Source organism: Anopheles merus, chromosome 3L (assembly GCF_017562075.2).
Source record: "Anopheles merus strain MAF chromosome 3L, AmerM5.1, whole genome shotgun sequence".
NCBI classification, from domain to species: domain Eukaryota; kingdom Metazoa; phylum Arthropoda; class Insecta; order Diptera; family Culicidae; genus Anopheles; species Anopheles merus.
In genome coordinates this window covers 15,148,625-15,169,537 of record NC_054085.1, presented here as the reverse complement: position 1 = coordinate 15,169,537, position 20,913 = coordinate 15,148,625, and the positions used below count along the sequence as shown (strand labels likewise).

Genomic DNA, 20,913 nt, shown 5'->3' with positions numbered 1-20,913 from the left:
TCGGCCTTGCTCCGTCTTATCGCACCGGAAACAGAAGAACAAACAGTTTCGAAACTAAATCAATCTCTTGTTGCAGATACGTGCAGTTTCTTTGCTCTTTTCACTGTGCATGTATATGTGTGTAAAAGAACGGTTTTACCATCTCATCCACAGAGAACGACTGGGACCTTGAAATTGGATTAAGCAGCTTTGCGGGTTGCGCGGATAAGTGCAAAGTTTTCATATTTCGCAATGATAGCACTTTGGCAGTGTGCCTGTACGCTCCACGGGGCCTAAAAAAAACTAATTCCATTCCACATCATTTGACTTCTTCTGCTGGCAACATTTCACTCTACACAGAGCTCTGATGGGTTCGGAATCGAACCACTAGAATGATAAAAATAAATCACAGTTTTCCCGTGCTTCAGCAAGAACATCCTTCGCCGACAACGCGCACGCTTGCATTTCCTTGCCCCGAAAAGTTGCAAGAAAAGCTGCTTTCTGGTTGTACAGCTTGGAAAGATTTCAATCACGACTCCAATACCTCCCAAACCGGTACCTCACGCGTATCTCTTCCATTCCACAGATCCACCGAAGGAGCCATATTTGCTGATCGATTCGCGGCGGCTCGATGCGGGCAACATGTTCATCCCGGTGAAGGAAAACTCCGAGCTGACGCTTGCCTGCGTCAGCGAGGGCGGCAACCCGAAGCCCACCCTCACCTGGGAGGTGCTGCTCAGCCCCGGCATCGACCGGCACGCACAGAAACTATCGAACGACGTGCTGGAGCTGCAGGAGATAAGGAAGGATAAGGTTAGTTAGCTCGTCCCTGCGCGGGTGGTGGTGGTTGTTTGAGTAGGAAGAAGGGAAAGGAAAGGCAGCACCTCACAAAAAAGTTTCTTTGCTGTCACACACATAAAAAGCGAACATACTGTCGCAATGCTTTGCGCCTGTTTCAACTGTGCTCGAGTGGACTGATTTTTTGTTCACTTTCGACGCTGCGTGTGACATCGGCCTGGTTTCAGCCAGCGTGTGCGTTATGCAGTGTGCACGATACTCATCATCAACTCTCATGTCGTATTTTTTTTTTTTGCTGTTTGCTCTCCCACCCCCCCCCCCAACAGGACAAGGAACCGTACAAGATCAATGCCGGCGCCGTATCGGAGGCACGCCTGCCCGCCGTCTTCCGGGTGCATCACAACGCCCGCATCCTCTGCATCATGGAGCATCCGACGCTGAAAGTGCGCCAAAACGCTTCGATTCTGCTCGATGTGCAATGTGAGTGGAATTTTTCATTAGTCATATCAATCCATGGCCCTGATCCTGAGCTCCTCCTGAGCAAGCAAACCAGAAAAAAGAGCCCCACAGTGAATCCCGGTTCCGTTTGTTTGATTCCTCTTCTAGCTTTGCTATATGATTTCCCTCCCTTGAAAGCGAACTAAAAGGACTCCCGGTTTTTTGTGTCGGTAGAAATTTCGGCGTACATCCGCGCTAACTTTTCTAATCCCGCTTTCGGTTGTTCGGTTCCGTTTCCCTAGACACACCCTCGTTCGCCATCACGCGCACGCCCGGGTTCGGCTATCCGCTGCGGGAAGGCATCGCCGTTTCGCTCAAGTGTGATGTCGATTCGAACCCACCGAGCACGCCGCTGTGGCAGAAGGACGATGGTGATCCACCGGTGCCGCAGACGGGCGACGGCTTTCTCAACTTTAGCTCGATCCGGCGCGAACACTCCGGCTGGTACAAGTGCACCTCGAGGCATCTCAACTTTCAGTACTCGAGCATCGGATATTATCTCAGCGTGCGATGTGAGTATACATCATATCTCAGCATTTGGGGAGGTGACGGAGGGGATTTCGGAAAGCTGTTCCTGGTATTACCGTTAAATTATCGTTTGAAATGGGTTTTGAGGAAGTTTCCAGGAACTGTCGGTGCTTTGGAAAGCTCGATAGTTTCTTGGAAGCGTTAGGTGATTAGATGAATTCCAATTGTTGACCCTTAAGTTGACGGAAATTGATGGACGAACACCGCAATTGGCTTTTAGACGAAGCCAACTCCGAACGACCTCAACTACGGATGAGAAACGACTTCATCTCTAGTTTGATTCCCATTCCAGGCAACTCCGACTACGGATGAATCCGACTCCACCGACTCAACTCTGGAGGACTCTAACTTTAAAGGACTCCAATTTCTGGCTACTTAAACTCCGGACAACTCTGACTCTGAACGACTTCCACTCCAGCTTACTTCAACTCTAGATAACTCCAACTCCAGAGAACTCCAACGCTCTAGGACTCCAACTCTGGAAGATTACGAGTCCGGACGACTTCAACTCCCAACAACTCTGACTTTGAACGACTTCGACTTCAGTCGACTCCGATTCCGATCGACTCCAACTCTGGAAGACTTCGAGGCCGGACGACTCTGACTCCAAACGACTTCGACTCCAGACTTCAGACAACTCCGACTCCGGACTACTTTGACTCCGCAAGACTCCAGATGACTCCGACTCAGAATCGTGGATACGCTCCAGAGAGCACATCACTAACTATCAGAGAAAGTTTGCACATTGCCTCAACTCAGTAATTAAGGCTTGAAAATAAGTGATAAATTCTCCAGAAAAGGTGAAAAATCATTGCTACATTTCAATCCTTTTTCTTTACATCCTGAGAAATACACTGTGTAGTATCTGGATAACTCATTCTCCAACGATGTGTTTCAGCCAGTCTCATTTAAATAACATTAATTCTAGGTCTACAGCATCACTCAGGGACTATTTACCGTTACGGTTTACAACCATTCGCCTTCATTCCTGGAATGATGCTTTCTAATCAAGCTGTTTATTTTTCTTCTCATTCATTTCCCCCCAAACGCAACGACTTGCCTTGGACCCAGACGACCCAGTCGACGTAACGTCGGAACCTGTCGAACAGGATCTTTCCTTAGCTCCATCATCTTCCTCCTCCTCCTCTTCATCCTCCTCTTCCTCCTCATCAGCAGCAGCATCCTCTCCGGCATCGTCCGCGTCTGGCGCCTCGTTCGCGCCCACCAACGGAGCGGGCCATGCTGCCGGTGGACCACCCTTCCCCGGAAGTGTACCGACCGGAACAAACTCCTTCAAGGCCGGCGGCCAAATGGAAGTTGAGCTCGGCGGCTCCGTTACATTGCAGTGCCCGCAAGGTAAGGTATGCTTTGGTGCAGGCCAAAATAAAACCTGTAAAGATTAAATTGTTCTCCAAAAGTTTTCCTTCAGTGCTCCTACCCTACCCTACGCTGCTTCATGTAACATTGTCAGTCACATTTTCACACACTGTTTTTGCTCTTCCTCTTTGCTGAGAAAAGTCATGCTGCATATGCGTTCACCTTGATAACTCACCGGAGAAACTGACTTGCATGCGAATCGTCTAGTTGCTACCCTGAGTCAAGTTTTTGGGCCAACGGCCAACACCTCCTATTTCGCTGCTCAGTTTCACAGGAGTAGAAGAACAACTTTTGCCTTGACACCCACCTCCTCGTTTACATTAGAGCTGGCCACCCTAGACGAATGCACGAATCTCCCTCAAACAAGACTTTGCAAAGGCAGCGGGAAATTATGTGACATGAAGCTATCAAGCCATAGCCAGACGTGGGCTGCAACCACCCCCGGGGGATCGCTGCTAGATTGCTTGTCGATTCCGACACTCAACTTTTGCAAGGCTCCCAAATCCCATCCCTGCGCTCTGGAAGAAAGTCAGATGATTTACATACTGATCCAGCACGCCGCGATGCCACTCCAACTAGCGAGAGAGAACGGGGCAAATGGAATCAAAATTACAGCTCAAGAGCTTAGCCCTTGCGAGCGGAGCAGTTGCACCCCACGCCCCACGAACACTGACGTTGGCATAACGGGGGCCGCCGCCCGAAAGCGTCTAGACAAGGCCGCATAGTCTTGAGCCACGGTCGATTCGAAGCCGACTGAGCCGACTGAAAGCTGGCAGAAACTTTGCAATGATCCGATTTTGAGCTCACTTTTTTATGGTAATGAAAGAAAAATAGTATTACCAGGCCTATTGCCAACCTGGCAAACTTTGCACTCAACCGAGCAACGCGCCTACCGACGGGCCCGTTCTCCGCAAAAGTTTGCTCTCGAGTGCTCGGAAATGAACTATTGCAACCGGGGCAATTGATGTACACGGTACGGTAAGCGCTGGGTCGTAGCAAGCGACGATGGTGGCTTGTTTTGTGGTGTGTGTGTAAGGAAAGCTCTGATGGGCTTACCACAGCAACGGTTCAGTTTGTTCAGCTTTTTTTTTTTCTTTCGTTTTCCCACTTTCCTAATTAATGCTCCAGCCTCAAGTTGGAACGAACGAAACCTGAACTGTTTGCCTTCCACTACACGGAAATCTTTAAATTAAACCATTCTAATTCTATCAACACTCCAAAATCTACCTTCACGGTAGTGGCACGAATTCAATAACTGTTATGCACTATCAATAGCGTTCTTTCCTTTTTTTTACTTCTATTTCAGGATCGCTTGGCTGCTGGTCACATCTGGATTCGGCATCGGCCAGGGTGAAGGGACCGGGCGCAGGCCGGCACACCCAAACCGGTCAATTCTCGCTAAAGGACGTCGTCTACCAGGACGCTGGCACGTACAAATGTGTCGGCCAGAGCGGTGCCGGCCGCAAAAAGCTCGAACTGCAGCCGACAGCCTCGGTTGCGGTTAAAGGTAAGAAGTAAGAGAGAGAGAGAGAGAGAGAGAAAACAAAACTGGTGCTACATTCCTACAATTCCTAGTGTACACGGCCCGTTCCGGAGCAGAATGGGTCAACTGGTTTTTAATTGTGCACTCGAAACAGTTTTTGCTAGCAGTGGAGAGGGCAAACAAAAAAAGGAGCGAAATAACCCTCTCAAGCTACTCAAACAAAGCCAAACGATCGCGCTTCGTTTCGGTAGCGTTTCCAAGCTAGTGAGGTTATTGAATATTGGCTACGTTTCATTCTACCTTTTTTTTTTGCTCAACGACTCTACAAAGCCCGTGAATAGCCCGCGAAATAAAGCGATAAAGGCGCATTCGTTAGCCGAGTGACCTCGCCGACCTGAGCCAATTGCTTTGCCGGGACCGGAAGCGATACCGAAAAAGAAACCGCAGCACACTCGCACACACCACACCGGCTTCATCCATTCCGGTGCAATTGCATTTCTTGTGTGGATGGAAAACGGATAGAAGAATGAAACACAACAACTACCACAACTGACCACTTTTTTCCCTCCTGGGCTGGCATGTGTGGTTCCTGTCCCGGTTCTGGGCCGGGTTGCACACGACCGTGGATGCCGTGTTTCCGTTTTGTTTCGCTTTGCGCGATGCTTTGCGCCGGACGTGAAATGGGGCGGATCTGGGTGGAATCGATTGCATCGTGGTTCAGCCTTTCCTACCGTTGACCTATGGATCATTGGATCTTGGGGAAAGCGACTAAAGACCGTCCTTTCAATCCTTCTCGCGGGCTCAGGCAACCCCCGGATGGACAAAGAACGAACCCCATATCTATAGACCCTTCAGACCATTTGGGCCGTTCGAGGTCCATAGAGGCAAGACTTCACTAACCACCGCCTCCCTCACTCATCCGGAACTTTATGTTAGCAACACCGCAACGAGCTATTTATTGCTGTCCATTGGACCCAGCGATGTCCCAGACCCCTTGCTCCCCGTTTTGTGGGACAGCGAAGCTATTTGTCCCATCGGGTCGTGCTATGGGTCGGTGGCTCTTTGGCTGGCAAATGGCCAAAGGTTCCAGACCATACCTAACCTAACATTATTGTCCATTGGCTCTCCCTTCGTGTGGGCAATCGAGAAATCATTCCCGAGGCTGTAAAAACGGTCTCACACCGGGGCAAAACACACACACAAACGAGCGCGCGCGCACGCGATCTGTATGCAGTTTTGCGCTTTGTGCACAAGCTTTTTTGTGATTGTAAGAAAAAAACAGGACAGGAAAAACAACAATACACCGAACGAAACAAGGCACTGGGGGGAAATTGGTCGGCGGTGGTGGTTAACTGGCAGTGGGAGTTTGTTTTTTTTTTTTTGTAAATCCTTATTCTACGATTCCACGCTCTGTTTTGAATCGTTCGCAACGATTGCTTTCTGTGAGCTGAAACCCGTCAAGCGAAAAATGGTACACAATCGGCTGAATTTCCAATGCATGGAACAACGGATTGCAATGGATTGGATTGGCATCGTTTACAATCGTCATCGGTCAATGAATAATCGAGTGGCATTGTTTCAGTCCTTTCGATCTGCAAATCACTACTTTTTTGTCCTCGCACACACAGTGGAGTTGTGTTTTATGGCGCTCAATTCAATAAAGTTTAAAAAAGAGAGCACCCCCTAATGAACAAAACTCCAACTGTAAGTACCGTCTGGGGGCAATGAGGTTACCTCTGCTTTCTTCACGAAAAGCTCCACCGTTGAGTGGAGTGCAGTTGCTTTAAATTAAAGACGTTATCTGAAGATGAAAAGCAGCGCCCCTGCAAGATATGCAACTACACTGGCCCATTTCGTCTGGACGTCTGCTGCCCACGGATCGGAGCCACGCAGACAACAACAGCCAATTCAAAAAAGAAACCATCAACGTCTAGACCGTACGTTTCGCGCAAAAGCGAAATCTTCGCAGTCGAAATGAAATATGTCTGGAGTGTTGGCAGTAATTCGTGCCGTTTGTGTGCGCTGAATAGCAGCTGAACAGCGAGGCTCTGTACACGGCGGTTGGGGCCTCGTTTCGCTTGGGGAGATAAAATTGGCGGCATTAGTGAGGCATTTGGTGGAATGGGCAATTCGGCAAAGAAAAGAAAGTCAGTTTCAATTTCTTTCATTCGGGTAGTTGCCGTTTTTCCCTAGAAGCATTGCTTTATGCTCATGTTTGTAGTGTAGTTCGCTTTCTTTTGCTTCTTGTTCTGCCCATCCATCCATCCTGATTTCCGGCAAGCCGTCCGCTACTTGCAAGCAGTGCTGACCAAAACAAGCCTTACTGCGCTTATTGGAGCAGTTTTGTACGGGGAGTTTCCTTTTCACTTCGCCGTGCCACGCTGTGTGTGTGTGTGTGTGTGTGTTTGTGGAAGTTGCAATCCGTAATGTGAAGTGCATGATGCGGATGTGAGTTGCTAGACTGCTTTTTTTCTGGTTGCTGTGCGCACTGTGGTCGTGGTCAATCATAAAGAGCTCGTGCCGGTAAGCGCAAGCCACTGTCCAGCTGAAGTAAAGAATGATTTTCTAAAGAAGTCCACTGCCTTTGCAGAAACTGAATGTAGTATGCTCCGTGCCTGGATGCCATTTTTCTTCCCGAAAGCGACTAACTATGTACTGTGTTGTGGGGAGAGGCGATCGTTTTTATTCCACAACTACCCTTCACTTAGTTGGAAATGGCTCTAGAAAGGGCAGCATTGCACATACCATCAACCAGGTGGAAGATCCAGGTGTACCTTGAAATGCAATTGACTTGCAAGAAAATGTTTGAAGTATCCTATATACCACTGAACGCAGAGTTACTTTGGCTTTATAGATAGAAAGATGCTTGCTTACATTGTAATATTGGCTTAAACGTTTGACCATTGACGAATCTAGTAGCTGGACTTCATCTTTCAAAGTAATTTGGTACTTATCTTTTGAATTCTTATTTTAATATTTTAATTTCAATATTTTAATTTTAATCTTTTGAATTCTTATTTTTGAGTCAAAACGAAAGACTTATCTTTTGAATTCCTTTAAATATAAAGGCGGTCCCCGAGATACACGGTACCTCTTATACGCGGATTCGGAGACACGCGGTTTTCCAAATTTGACAGTTTTTTTAGCAAATTGTACTGATTTGACACATCCATTGTGAAATACCAAATAATTTCCGTATTGATCGACTGTGAAATACCATTTCAAAAGGCTTAAAACTGTTCAATTCAGTAGAAATATATCAAATAAATAATTTGATGGCTATCCTACTTGCAAAATTGCACGAAAATTAGTGATATTTTAGCTGGCAATCACGAGATTCGACTTACGCGGAAATTCGAGATACGCGGTATTTTGCGGCCGTTTTCGGTCCCCATTAACCGTGTATCTCGGGGATCGCCTGTATAAATATTCATTAAGAATATATTCATTTGGGCCGGACTGGTGGTACAGTCGTCAACTCGTACGACTTTATAATATGCCCGTCATGGGTTCAAATCCCGAATAGACCGAGCCCCCATACGTAGGACTGACTATTCTGCTATGGTAAGTGGGTACAGTGGGTAGTGGGTACAGGCTAGTGGGTACAGGCAGGCCTTGACCTACAGCCGTTGTTGTGCCAAAGAAGAAGAAGAAGAATTATTATTAACGACCGATTCGCTCGCAAGGTGTTGTTCCTAATAATTATCGATAGAGGGCGACACGGTCCGCGTTTAGTGTGGTCAACGTTCCACACTGATCGGGCCGAGTATTCCTGAACGCTTACGAGATCAAAGCTGCAGGAGAGAACAAAGTTCATTCTTTCTCCTAAGCCCGAAACAAGCAACGGATTTTTAGCTTCGCAAATAAAAATATCGATGCTTAAAAAACGCTTGTTTTAATAAAAACAATTTACTTCGGCTGAATGAAAGAATCCTGTTGCAGTGTGCAACATTAATAATTATTGACAATCGATTCGCATAGAAGGTGTTGTTCCCTGTAAATGCCAACAGAGGGCGACGCGGTAAATGTTTAGTGTGGACAACGTCCAACACTGATCTGGCCGAACATTTCCGAAGGCTCACGATCGCGGCTACGGGAGAGAAGAAAGTTTACTCCTTAAATTTACGCCTTAGCCCAAGACAAGTGGCAGATTTTTTAGCGTCTCCTAATGAAATTCTAACTCAAAGGCAGCTTAAAAAACGCTTGTTTTTATTAATAATAATTTACTGCGGGCGAAAGAAAGAGTGCTGTAGATAACGTCTCAACAAACACATTAAGTGTTTTATTTGCGTGATTTCTAAAGTACATTACTTCTACGAAAACAGTACACAATTCTTGAACGTCAAAACAGTCCATTAAATCAATGTTCCACTGCACCCCTAGAAGAGGCTACAATATTCATACCGAAGGTGAATGCCACAAAATCAAAGTAATGGCTCGATGGCTATCATTAGCCAGTAGTCATGACGTGTGTCACTGACCCGATGGAAACATTTCCAGCCTAAAGGTTTGCTTGAAAGGCTGATTATAGTGTCAGCACTTTAAGTCATTCGCTATTCAGCCACATTGTGTACCTATCGATAATGTTATGCTTCAGTCTTCGGGCTGCCCCAAACAACAGTCCAAACCATTACAACTGTCATCTTCCATTACACACACACAGACACACAGAGCACTGCACAGTTTGTACAAATGGTGGCTTCACAATGTTTTATCGTTTAGCCATATAATTTCGAATCAATTACAACCAGAAAGGACGATCGTGACGATTATAAATGCATTACCACCGAGGTTTTCCTGCCAGTCAAGTTGTCAAGCACCGCCCCAAGTGGAGATTGGAGCGTGTCTAAAGGCCGAAGAGATGAAAGCAATGCCAGAAAGTAGGACGATTTCCATTTGGAAATGAAATAAAACTCTCCGGATACTTCTTCTGGTCACTTCTGCTCACAATCTTCGTTAATTTCTCGTCAAGACGCGTTTCGCCAAATTTGTTTGACGCTGACTAATGACGCTGCTTTCCTCCGCTTCCGCCCCGCCACAAAACACTTCTACCCGTTGGTGTAGTTCTTCTGTGCTGTGCAGACAAAGAAATATAATGACACAAGAAGATATGCTCCCGCCAGCTGATAAAAGGGGGATTGAAAAAGTAGAACACTAATCATTTTCCCCCCGAAACGAGCGGTGTATCGTGTCTTAATGGTCTTCCCCGACCAAACCGTCCCGCAGCCGAAGGTCACCGGACGCTGGACGCGCTGTAGATATGAGTGGAAAATATAAATGGTTCGCATCCGGTGCACCCTTTTTCGCTCGGAAATGATTGATCCCCTTTTCGCACCGACAGCGTCATATATTTCTTCGAACCCCTTTTTTTGCCTTCTGCCTTTTTTCGACACACTCTTGAGAGACACATTCTATTAACAGTGCCGGGGTTTTATTTTATTTTTTCATCCACTTGCTTTATCGCTTATTGAAATGTCTTAAAACAGCAACGCTATCTTTTCTTTCTCCGGTACTTATTTGGCAACCATAAAGCGGCAACTTTTACTCCGCAAACATTAATCACAAGCGCAAAAACTTCACTTCGAGACAACTTTGCTGTGTGTGTGTGTGTGTGTGTTTCTCTCTTTGCTACAATGTTTTTCAAGTTTTATGTGCTCCCCCTCCCCCCGGCTCCCAGTCAAAAGCTCAATGCCAAAACTGATCGATCAACCGAACAAATTGGGCGCGCCCGGAAAACCGAAGCCGAACAATTTGTAGCCGCGGGGCCACCAATTTTTCATCCAGCAAACGGCGGCATGTCCCATCCCCGTTCCCTCCCCCCACCCTCAGGCCTTCTTCTGACATTAGCCAGCGCCTCACTTGATGTCAAATTTATTCCGATTTGCTGCGACAAAAGGAAGGCAATAAAATAAGCCCCCCACAAGCCCTCCCTCTCCCTTGCCTTCCTCAACCCGGGCAAGGGACGCGAGCAAGTACTTCGTATGCGGTGGAGCACCATTTGTTTCCCCCATCCACGCCAAACTCATCTTCTCTTCTTCTTCCCATCTCGCGTCCCGCACCAAGTTTGCCATGGTCGAAGGTCCAGATCCCGAGTTAAATGGTCAAAAACTCTCTTGTGTGCTATCTTTCCCATTTTCTGTCACTGCCCAGGAGCCATCTTTTGACATATTATGATGGCGATGGATGAAAACCAGGACAAACCAGTGGGGGGAGAGAGGAGGAAAGTGCACGGAAACACAAGAAAATGGGAAGTAAAACCTCCCGACAGCGACCGAAGGAAAAGTTCTTCAGTTGGTCCTATTTTTCATGCACTGTCCGGAGGCATAAAGGCGCTCACTCTTTCCATCCCGCTTGCCGCTGCCACTACCGGTGCAATAATAATAATCATAATGATGACAGAAAATGGACCGAAAATTTACCTATTCCACAAGCCATTTGGTCCGTCACGCAAATTGTGGCGACCCGTACCCGTAAGAGGGAACCGGTGCTGGACCGTCGGAACGTTTTGGAATACAAATTGGTAGAAGAATGGGCTGGAGCTTTTTTGGATTCTATTTTTAACCACTTAGGACCCGAATATGGAAAGGATTCTCGGTGCTGCTCCATCAAGAAAGCACTTTCCCTGGTAGCCTGCATGTGCGTGCTCTTTGTCACCGTTGCAGCGAGATGAAATGTGGGAGAAAATTTGTCACACAAACATTCAGTGTATGGAGCTATTTATGCTCAATCAGCATTAATGAAGGAAAATGCGTCTTCAGTTTCTATGTTGCATAAGTTTTTATTCCGGTTTTATTACCTCAACTTTAAGAAAAATGCTTTAAATGACATTTTTAATTTATATCCCGTTTTGGACAAACTCTTCGAACATCATATGGTCCAAAATGAACTTATTCAGATGGATGCCGCTCAATAGTCCATTGAATAAGCGTGCCAGCACCTGCAAGTTCAATCATGGTTCAATTCCAGTCGAGATCACTCCTCACAGAATTTGTTTTCCTTTTCCAAAAACGAGAAATAACGGCTAACAGAATATCTTAAAACCTTGGAAAAGCTTCTGCCAATGTTCTATTTACCACAGAAAAACAACAGCGACTTTACTACCATCCTCAACTTTTGGAGGTCGATATCTTTCGTCGAAGAAAAGGCATCGCCGCCACCTACGATAGTAAACTCTTCTCCCTCTCTCTCTCTTGTTCTGCAATTCACCCTGCGCGTGCCCTGCCTGAGGTTACAAAGCTATTAGGATAATTAAAATATTACCATACCATTTACAAGATTAAAACTACCATCAAACAAAAGATATGGCGCCCGTTTCAGAGCGTGGGACGAAGAACCTACGAGTGGAAAAGTGGAAAATCAGCCCTGTGATGCTCCGACTGCTGTTTCTGCTAGCTGCGGAGGATGAAATATTGAACCAACTGTGGGAGATGGAAAAATTCGAGACTCGAAAGCATCATCAGAAGGAGGGCGCCAATTGCGCTCACTCCGACACACCCCAAAATCAAATCATCAGAAAGAGAGAGAAAAAACCCTCCCTATGGCAACTGGAAACTGAACTGAAAGAGCAAACGCAATGCGCTCACGATAAAATTGCTGTGCCTGATTTCAATTAACCTTCTCAATCTTTCCTGCATACTTCCATCGACCCAACGATTTGGGCACCGCAGAGGTTTATCAGCGTATTGACAATGGATTCGTTCGACAAGCGAGGACACGATCCATTTCGAGCGGCAACGAATGGGTTGCAGCATCGCCGTGGCAAGGGCAAAAGTTGAAAATTGAAATCGAAGATAATCACCATAAGCCGCCGAGAGTCGGGGACTCGGGCGTGTGCATGCCGAGCAAATATTGTTCGCGGAAAAGCAAGGGGTTGTTCCGCCGGATGAGCTTAAGGAAGTCAAATCTCTCTTCCTTCTTCTCCTTCACACCCACCGCACGGATGGAATTGGAGAATCGGATCCGGTTATGCCGTGAACGTCATCATCGTTGCAACATTCCCTTTCGGCTGCCTTCCCCGTAGCAGTTCCAGTGGCACAGGCAAATAATAATAATAATAATAACAGCAAGTAGAGGACCAAGTACAAAAAATAATCCCTTAATATTCCAGCTTTGCAGCATTCTTCACGTCCCTGCCGAAACCGGGCGATGCACACATCTCAGGCCCCGTTGCTCAAACCCCCCCGGACGACGACATGGAAATGATTGAATTAAAATTACTTAAGCTGATTTTCGAGAAGAGAAAAACACATTTCCAGCGTACACGTACGTAGGAAGGCATTTTGGTTACGATGCAGCACGAGCATTAATCGAAGAGAAATAGAATTGGGATATTTGGGGAACAGGTACTTCGTACCCGCTATCAAGCGCAAATGCTGCTGATGTCTAATTTCCCCTGTCAATCGGAGGTTTTTGGGCAAATTGAAATTTCGACTTCATTTGATGACGCTTTTCTGCTCGAAATGATTTCTTCTTATGGATTTGGGGGCTGGAACTGCAGTCAGCTTGATTTTCGGAGTTTATTTGATTCCCTCTATTGATCCTATAAGATGTTGAAAAATTTTAGATTGATATTTAAACTCATTTTACACTATTTAAAATATTACCTTAAAGTTGTTTTCTACTAATACTGTTGTGCACCCAAGCCGTATCCTTGAATGGCATGTCACCTTCATCCCGTCTGCTCACTTTACGCGAACTCGCTACCCACCGTTTGCTCCCGAACCCTGTTTACTTGTTCGTTATTGTCAACATCATTTCATCTTTTCGTCATAAATGTCATTATCGGCTCGAAGGTTCGCCCCGGCATGCCCGGGGGCCAGAGAGCCTTTAGAACGAGTTCCGAGAAACTCCATTCAGCCGGATGCTAAATGTATAGGCGCAGAAAGCGAGTTCCCCCTTCGCCCATCCGTACTCGGATGAAAGCTCTCCCCCCTCCCCCCCTCCCCGCTGGCAAAACCCCGGCCCAAAATCGAAATCGGAATGCTGCGAAAGCTTGTCTAAAATAAAATCGAAGCTAGAATTAAGTTAACATGACAGAGCAGTAAATTAAGCTTAACTCGATTCGATTTTTATTGCATTACGAAACGTTTGCTCATTTCAACGTGCCGGCGCACGTGACGTAGTGGAGTGGTAGAAGTAAGCAGATGCCACTACGCGTTCGCTCGCTCGGGTTTGGGCGTGTTGGCCTTTGGTATGAACAAAAAAAAATAACGAAAGGGAAAATATCTATCAACACCAGACACATCTTGGTGCGACCGTAAACCCCCTCCCCCCCAGTATCCCTGCAACTCCTCTGTAATACTGAAATCATTAAGATTGACGCTGATCTCCGTTCCGTCCCGTTGTTGAGTCACTAGATCCTAACTTTCAAACGGTGGCAGACTTGCAGCGAGAAAAAAAACCGAGTAGAACCACGCCAACCATTGCCAAATTGTACTGAAGCAGACAAGAAATAGAATTAGAATTCCAATATCGAACACCCGTCGGGCACGTGATACAATGTGTTTTTTTTGCGCGCTTGTATTCTTGTTGACGCATTGTGTGCGTTTTCATGACTGTGGGATGCTTTTTTGCTCGATGAATCCAAACACTTAATACATCAGCATTAGACTCGATATTAAAATATTGAAATGTAGATTCAATTATCTTTACAGAACACATCAAAAAAACTGATGACGCTGCATGCAGTCTCACAATCTAGGTCGTTGCAATTTAATACCCCCATGAACAATATTTGTTGCATTCTTCTTTCATGCAAACATGCATCCCGCCGTACTCTGAATGGAAAGATAGATAAAACTCAATTATAACATTTAAATCACTTCAAAACTGCACTGTGAGCTTCCCGTGTTGCCGGTAGGACCTTTCCGCATCCAGAGAGCATTTGATCCGATTTGAAATCAAATCCCTCTTCCAGGTAGTATTCTCACGCAAGGGAAAGTATAGCCCCAAACAAACACAATCACACACATACGGCACCAGAACCGCTCCGGCTTTTTGCATGATGTCTTGCAAGATTTGGTAAAATAATAATCTGCTAATAGTTTCATCCGACAAATTGCTACAACCATTCCAGCAGAAAACACAATGCCAGACCGCTACCGGTACCGAATCGTTATACGGTGTAATTCGATCAGATCAGGGGCAGAAAAGGATACTTTTGCTGCTCGGGGAGGGGGCGGGTGGGTGGGACGAGAAGTACAAATACCAGCAAAAGCCCGGTTCTGGTTAGCAATGTGGAATGCGCCCGTTGCCTGAGGTTCGCATAATGGTTTGGGAAATGAAACGATTATGTTGGCGATTATATTGATTGCACCAGGCGGCATTGTACCGAAGGCTGAGTTTTGATTCTTTTGCTGCCTTTTTATTCCGGTGATGGCCACAAATGATAGCGCAGATGGTGAATTTGGCTACCTTGATTTGTTAGTGCTGTTGAACATCATTCGAGAAATTTCAAATAACTAGAATGTTGGAATAAAATTACAAAATATACAGAAAATGAAGCTTTTTGTTGTAGTTTTCTAGGAGCATGCTCCTGAAACTCAATAAACTGCAAATTCTTTCACAGAAATATAAATTAACGGTTCTAGTTCTTTTCTGTATCTAGCAATATTTCATTTGAGTGTTGACTGAAATCCTTTTCAAATATTTAAACTCCCCAACACGAACCGTGATTCATCCGTCTATTCATCATTCAAACCACTACAACTCACAAAACCCTTCAATGTGGCTCTACGGTGCAATGACCGCACTGAGGAGGTTCAACACCACGAAAGTACTCTCCATCCTGGCGACCATATTCACACATTCCAGTTCGTGACTACTTCATTAGTCTGTCCCACACTCCTCTCCAGCAGTTTTCCACTTTTTTGCTGCTGCTGCTGCTGCCCCATCCTCCCAACTGATTAAGAAACCCTGCCAGCCCGAACTAGTAATCTGCTGCAAAATAACATGCCTCCCGGCCATGGAGATGCTGCCACGTGGTGGGGACGGTAAATGTGAATATATGTGCACCTTCTCCCTTCTCGGCCCACCCACGCCGGCGATAAAAATGCAGATGTGCTGAGATGTATATCAACCGTAATGACATTTATGATGCCCACGGGCACGACGAGTGCGCGCTGTCAAACTGGTCCCGCACAACGTTCTACCGGAACGAACGGGAGCGACGGCAAAACACATTTGCATTTCTGCCTCATTGCTTTCGGTATTGAAAATCAGATGGAAAAAAGGCGACCACCCATACCCACCGGCGGTCGTCATGGAGATGGTGTATGGTGGGTGCTGGTGCATGGGCGATGCGACGCAATTGTTTCCAGCAGTGTACGGGAAGAGCGAGTGAAGTGAGCGTGTTTTTCCAACACCCCAACACCGTTCAGGGCTTTTAATATTATGCGACGGTTTTTCTACGGTGTTTATCAGTTCATAATTGGAATTTTTTGGAGCGAAGGCTTATCTTTCAGCTGAAGCGGAAAGTTTAGACACTAATTTTAAAAATGCCAAAGATATCAAATGTCATTCTCATAATTGCAAACGACTTGGAAAAGTTGTCGGTTAACAACGTTCTGAGCAGCTGGAGCCTAAAGCTCTATTGGGTTGCGAGAGAGTTGGAATTGTTGGTATCCTGAAGATTTTTAAGCAAACATTTCCCGACATCAGGATCTTGGAGAGCATATCCTCTAGCGAGTCTTATAGTTTAATGTAAACTCTTAAGATATCTTCTACATGTATTTCTAACAACCAAGAAACTATGAACTGAGATATTATTGAGATGAACTATTTTCACCACATTCGATTATCATTCAACGCTTTGTAGAACACAATGGACACCAATGCCTATTAGAATTAATGCTGTTTTAGTGGTTTACTCGTGGAGAGATTGAATCGGACTAAGCAAGAGATAATTTTAGCTGGATGCAAGTCCTAATGCATCAATCAATTCCGATCAATTGTCTTCTCCAACCAAAGTTGAAGAACTATAGCCAACAATTGGAATTTCATCTCGTGAATTGTTCGAAATGTAACTCAATTAGGATCATTTAATTGCAATTACTGATATGAAACTATCGGAATATCCATATCTTACAGCTATTCCTTTGAACACCACCAACAGCTCTGCTCTAAATTTCGCTCTATATCCAATTCTTGCAGGTATTCCAAGAGTAGCAGCCCGTAACTCAACACCTGCAGCAATGGCAGGATCGCCGCTGCATCTTTCGGTAGAGTTTTGTGCCAGTCCACTTCCCTATGCCGCACGGTGGCTTCACGGTGATCGCATCTACACGCCCGGCAGCCAGTACGGTGGTGAAGTTATTGCTTACGGATTTACGGTAAGAGACCTAAATCAAAGCCAACGCTTCATCCAGCCCCAAAGAATTCCTAGAATGCATTTAAAATTACCCTTTTTTTATTTAGTTTTTTTAGACATCTTCAAATAAAGTACCTTATTCACCATGAGAGTGCACATTAAGATGTTTGCAATGCATGCTGATTGCAACGTTAGCAAAATGTTAGTGACCCGATCATTTCGTGCACTGGGACATGATTTATTTTGAGCCCCGGCCCCGGCGCTCGGCACTGAGCGTCTAGTGTTGGGGGTTTGACGAACAGCCAAAAACCACTCTCGTTGCAACTGATGATTACGCACGTGACCACATCAAGGTGGAACGTGAACCTTTCGCAACCTCATATCAAAATGGTTCCATTTTGAGGTTTCCTTTCCTTTATCTCTTGTTAGTTTTTTTCTTCTTTTCACCCAGCCGGATTTTCCCACACGCTATGCCGTGCTTTGGTGCTTTGCTATCAAAATTCAAACTCCAGCCCTCCATCGCCCTGCCATTATCCGGTCCCGCTGCTACCCACTCCCGCACTGGTTGCAATTGCAACCGAAAGCATCCGAAACGATTGCAATATTCTCATTTGTGCCTTTCTAACAACACACACACACACCCACGTATGTACCACGCTTTCTCGACACAGGATTTGCCGACGCCACACTGCAAGGAGGCACGTCTGACCTACGTGCACATGCACGAGAAGGTCCCGCGAACGTTCTACTTTGTCGTGTCCTCGCCCGCCGGTGTCGCCGAAGCCGTCTTCAAAGTCAACTACACCCAGCGGCACAAACCGTTCACCCAAACGACCCACTCCGGAGCGGGAAACTCGTTTTCATCGTCAGCCACCTCTTCGTCCTCTTCTGCTTCGTCCTCCTCCTCCGCCAGCAATGCCGTGTCGAACATTAACGGTGGCCTGTCGGGGTACAAGCTCGGTCCCAACACCATCAACACCGTGCCGGGCAACGGGCTGGACGATGACGAGGAGCTGATGGAGCCGGAAGAGATTCATTTTCCCATCTTCGGATCGACCGGATCCACCGTAAGGTTGCAGCCCGCCCACCGCCTGCTCGCCGCATCATTGCTCTGCATGCTACTGCACTGGGTTGTCGGACGGACCGGCTTCATTCTTGGCCCGGCATCTTGGCTGGCACGATCGACACTGTAACGCTGTGTCGCCCGCTTCGAGGCGTAAAGCGCAGCGTTTGCTGCTGTGTACTGTTTAATGCCTGTGCTGTATTTTGCAGCCTTAATGCAGTGCACTCGGACCGTCAAGGTGACGGCATAATCGAATTTAAGCCGCTCGAATTCGCCCCCGGGACCTCTCCGGGCAGGAGTGAAACAAAATGACCGGAAGTGATTGATTAGCGCTCGACCGGATATTACACGTTGTTCATGTTGCTTGTTTCGGAGCGGGCAGGCGCGTCTTAGACGCTCCTGCTCAAAGGCGAGGGGTTGGCGAGTCAGGGGATACTTGGAGCATTCCTCAGCTAGTGTGCCACATAAATCATTTTGAGAATGTTCCTTTTTCGCTCTACAGAGGTTTTCCCCGTAAACTTGCAATGTGCAAGGAGTATGTTTCTTTGAGCGAGAATTAGAACCGTTACATAGCTTAGCTTCGTCAACGTATTATACTAAATCATCTTGAATAATTTGTTAAACATCATCTCTTCCTAATTTAATATCATACTTCCGTACATGTTGGATAGTTTTACACAAAAATATACAGCTCACATTCAAAAAGCTCTGTAAGCAACAAGTTCATTTATCAAACAATTCTGTACATAATATATTACCTTATTTTTCGTGTGTACATCAACAACAGCAAAAAAAAAGTAAAACTAAACCCGACAAGAGAAACCATCTCCCTTTCGATGTAAAAAGTGTTTAAAAAAATAACTGTTGTTCAATTTATGTACATCCTCCTCGCACAGGAACCGGTATCGTACAGGAGCTTTCGCCCAAGAAAAAAGCTCGAAGCCATTTCATCGATTCAATTATGAAGCGTTTCGCGCATTCACGGTTATTAAATACGCAATTATTAAATAAATCAAAACGTTGTAAATACTGTTCGTTTTCGTGCTAAACTGTAGGACGACCATCTCATTCTGTCTTGTGTGTGGTGTAGGAAGAAAAAACAAACACGTTGAGCTACTGGTTTACGTTCCGAAAAATGTGTAAATGATGCTGTCTTTGAAAGTGTAAGATGAAACATCAATTTAAAAAAAAAGGATTAAACCCATTCAAACGAGAAATGGTGCAAACAAAACACAAAGCTACAAATCCATTTCAAGTGTAGATAAATACTGCTATCAATTGCTTTGTATTGGTTAAATTTCTCTCTCCGCTATTGTACGTTTTATCGCTCGCTCGTTAAGCTTTCTAATCGTTCTTACTTACGTACTGGGCCTTGGTGATGGCCGCTCTACTCTTACCTGCTAAATGGTAAGGCTCTACGCTCTCTCGTTCTACAACCTTCGTACTACGAACGTGTCCTCCCCTTGCGCAATGTAATTACAACAGTCAATTTAGGTAACAGCTAGTAATAAAACAATGTGCCAAAAACGAATCGTAGGTGTGTTAGGTTAAAAAGCGAAACAAAAACCGACGACGATGCCAAAACTAGTCAAACGTAATTGCATAAACTTTCCTTGCCTCTATGTTACCATCCAAACCACACACACACACACACACACACACACACACACACACACACACACACACACACACACACACACACACATCGACCATACACCGTCCCAAACTTCCACTTTTACAACTCTCCAAAGACATCTCCTGCTCGTGATTTCCAGATTGTCTGAACTATAAAACAATTATCACGACCATAAGCAACATCTGCCCTACGCAGAAGAGAAACGAACACACGAAAACGCCGTTCTCCTCCGCGCGAAAGACACTTTATCGATCCGGTGCCACAATCCCTAGGCTAGGCTAAATCCTGGTGCGAATCGCGACATATGCCCCGAACCTCGGCAAAAGGACACCGTTCCGGTCGGTATGTCGCGAAATTTGTAACCTGCGAAACCTGTTTCCAATGGTGCCCCTGTCGCCACCTTCTCAAGCATTTGCATTCGGTGGGCTCAAGCTTGGCCGAGGACTGTTGCAAGCCCGTGAAAGGTTATGAATAATTGAAGAGTATGATAACGATATGTAAAACTGTCTAGCAGGGCAGCTTCGCATTTTCCGACTGGGAGGAAAATGCTGCATGACGGGAGAGTATGAAATAGAAACATTTTACGACAATTTTAATTTTTTTTTAAATTTGTGTTGTATGCAAAAAATAGACCTGAAATAAACCAATAAGAAATGAGTTTTCAAATAAAGAAAATTATTCCATTTGTAAAATAGATACAAATAAATGGAAAACAACTAACACAAGAAGAAGAAAAACAGAAACAACTCTCTATTGATGAAAACTCCCCCCGAAGAAAATAGATAAGAATGTGCTTAGCTAAAACAAGAAAACAAATCTCCTTCTCAAATTTTCTTCTCTCTCTCACACACACACACGCAAAACGTTTCAAGTTGTATGCTATCGATCCTAAACGAACTAACTTTGAAACAAAGTGCCGAACAAAATGTGACAAAACAAAAAGAAAATCAAAACAAAACAAACAATTCATAAAAGCCCATTCGAAGCGCATCGTTCGGCAAAAACGAACACCCGAAAGTGAACACACATTTAGTGCACACGTTTTCGAGGGAAAATAAGACTGCGAAGGAAAGAATAAAGAGGCAGACAGAGGCGCAAACGTAGCAACACAGGAAAGGTTTATGGTTGAAAAATGGGAAATAATTGTAAAATGAAAAAGAACTTTATTTGGCAATATGTTTGTCGTGTTGTTGACAGGTGGACATGAATGCCATTTCCAAACAAAAACATAATACAAATAAAAC

The 20,913-nt window shown here is 45.5% G+C and overlaps 1 protein-coding gene across 6 annotated transcripts in view; it reads left to right on the top strand.

Annotated features, from left to right (window-relative positions):
* LOC121599639 overlaps positions 1-20,397 on the top strand; it is a 58,363-nt gene extending 37,966 nt beyond the window's left edge. For all 6 annotated transcript variants that reach the window (XM_041927603.1, XM_041927604.1, XM_041927602.1 and 3 more), the window contains 7 exons: positions 566-792; positions 1,104-1,257; positions 1,518-1,787; positions 2,875-3,159; positions 4,487-4,687; positions 16,814-16,992; positions 17,642-20,397. In XM_041927603.1, the coding sequence (XP_041783537.1) occupies positions 566-792; positions 1,104-1,257; positions 1,518-1,787; positions 2,875-3,159; positions 4,487-4,687; positions 16,814-16,992; positions 17,642-18,163 (1,838 nt within the window). In that variant the 3' untranslated portion in view covers positions 18,164-20,397. The remainder of the gene's footprint in view (positions 1-565; positions 793-1,103; positions 1,258-1,517; positions 1,788-2,874; positions 3,160-4,486; positions 4,688-16,813; positions 16,993-17,641) is intronic.
* Positions 20,398-20,913: the final 516 nt, after the last annotated feature.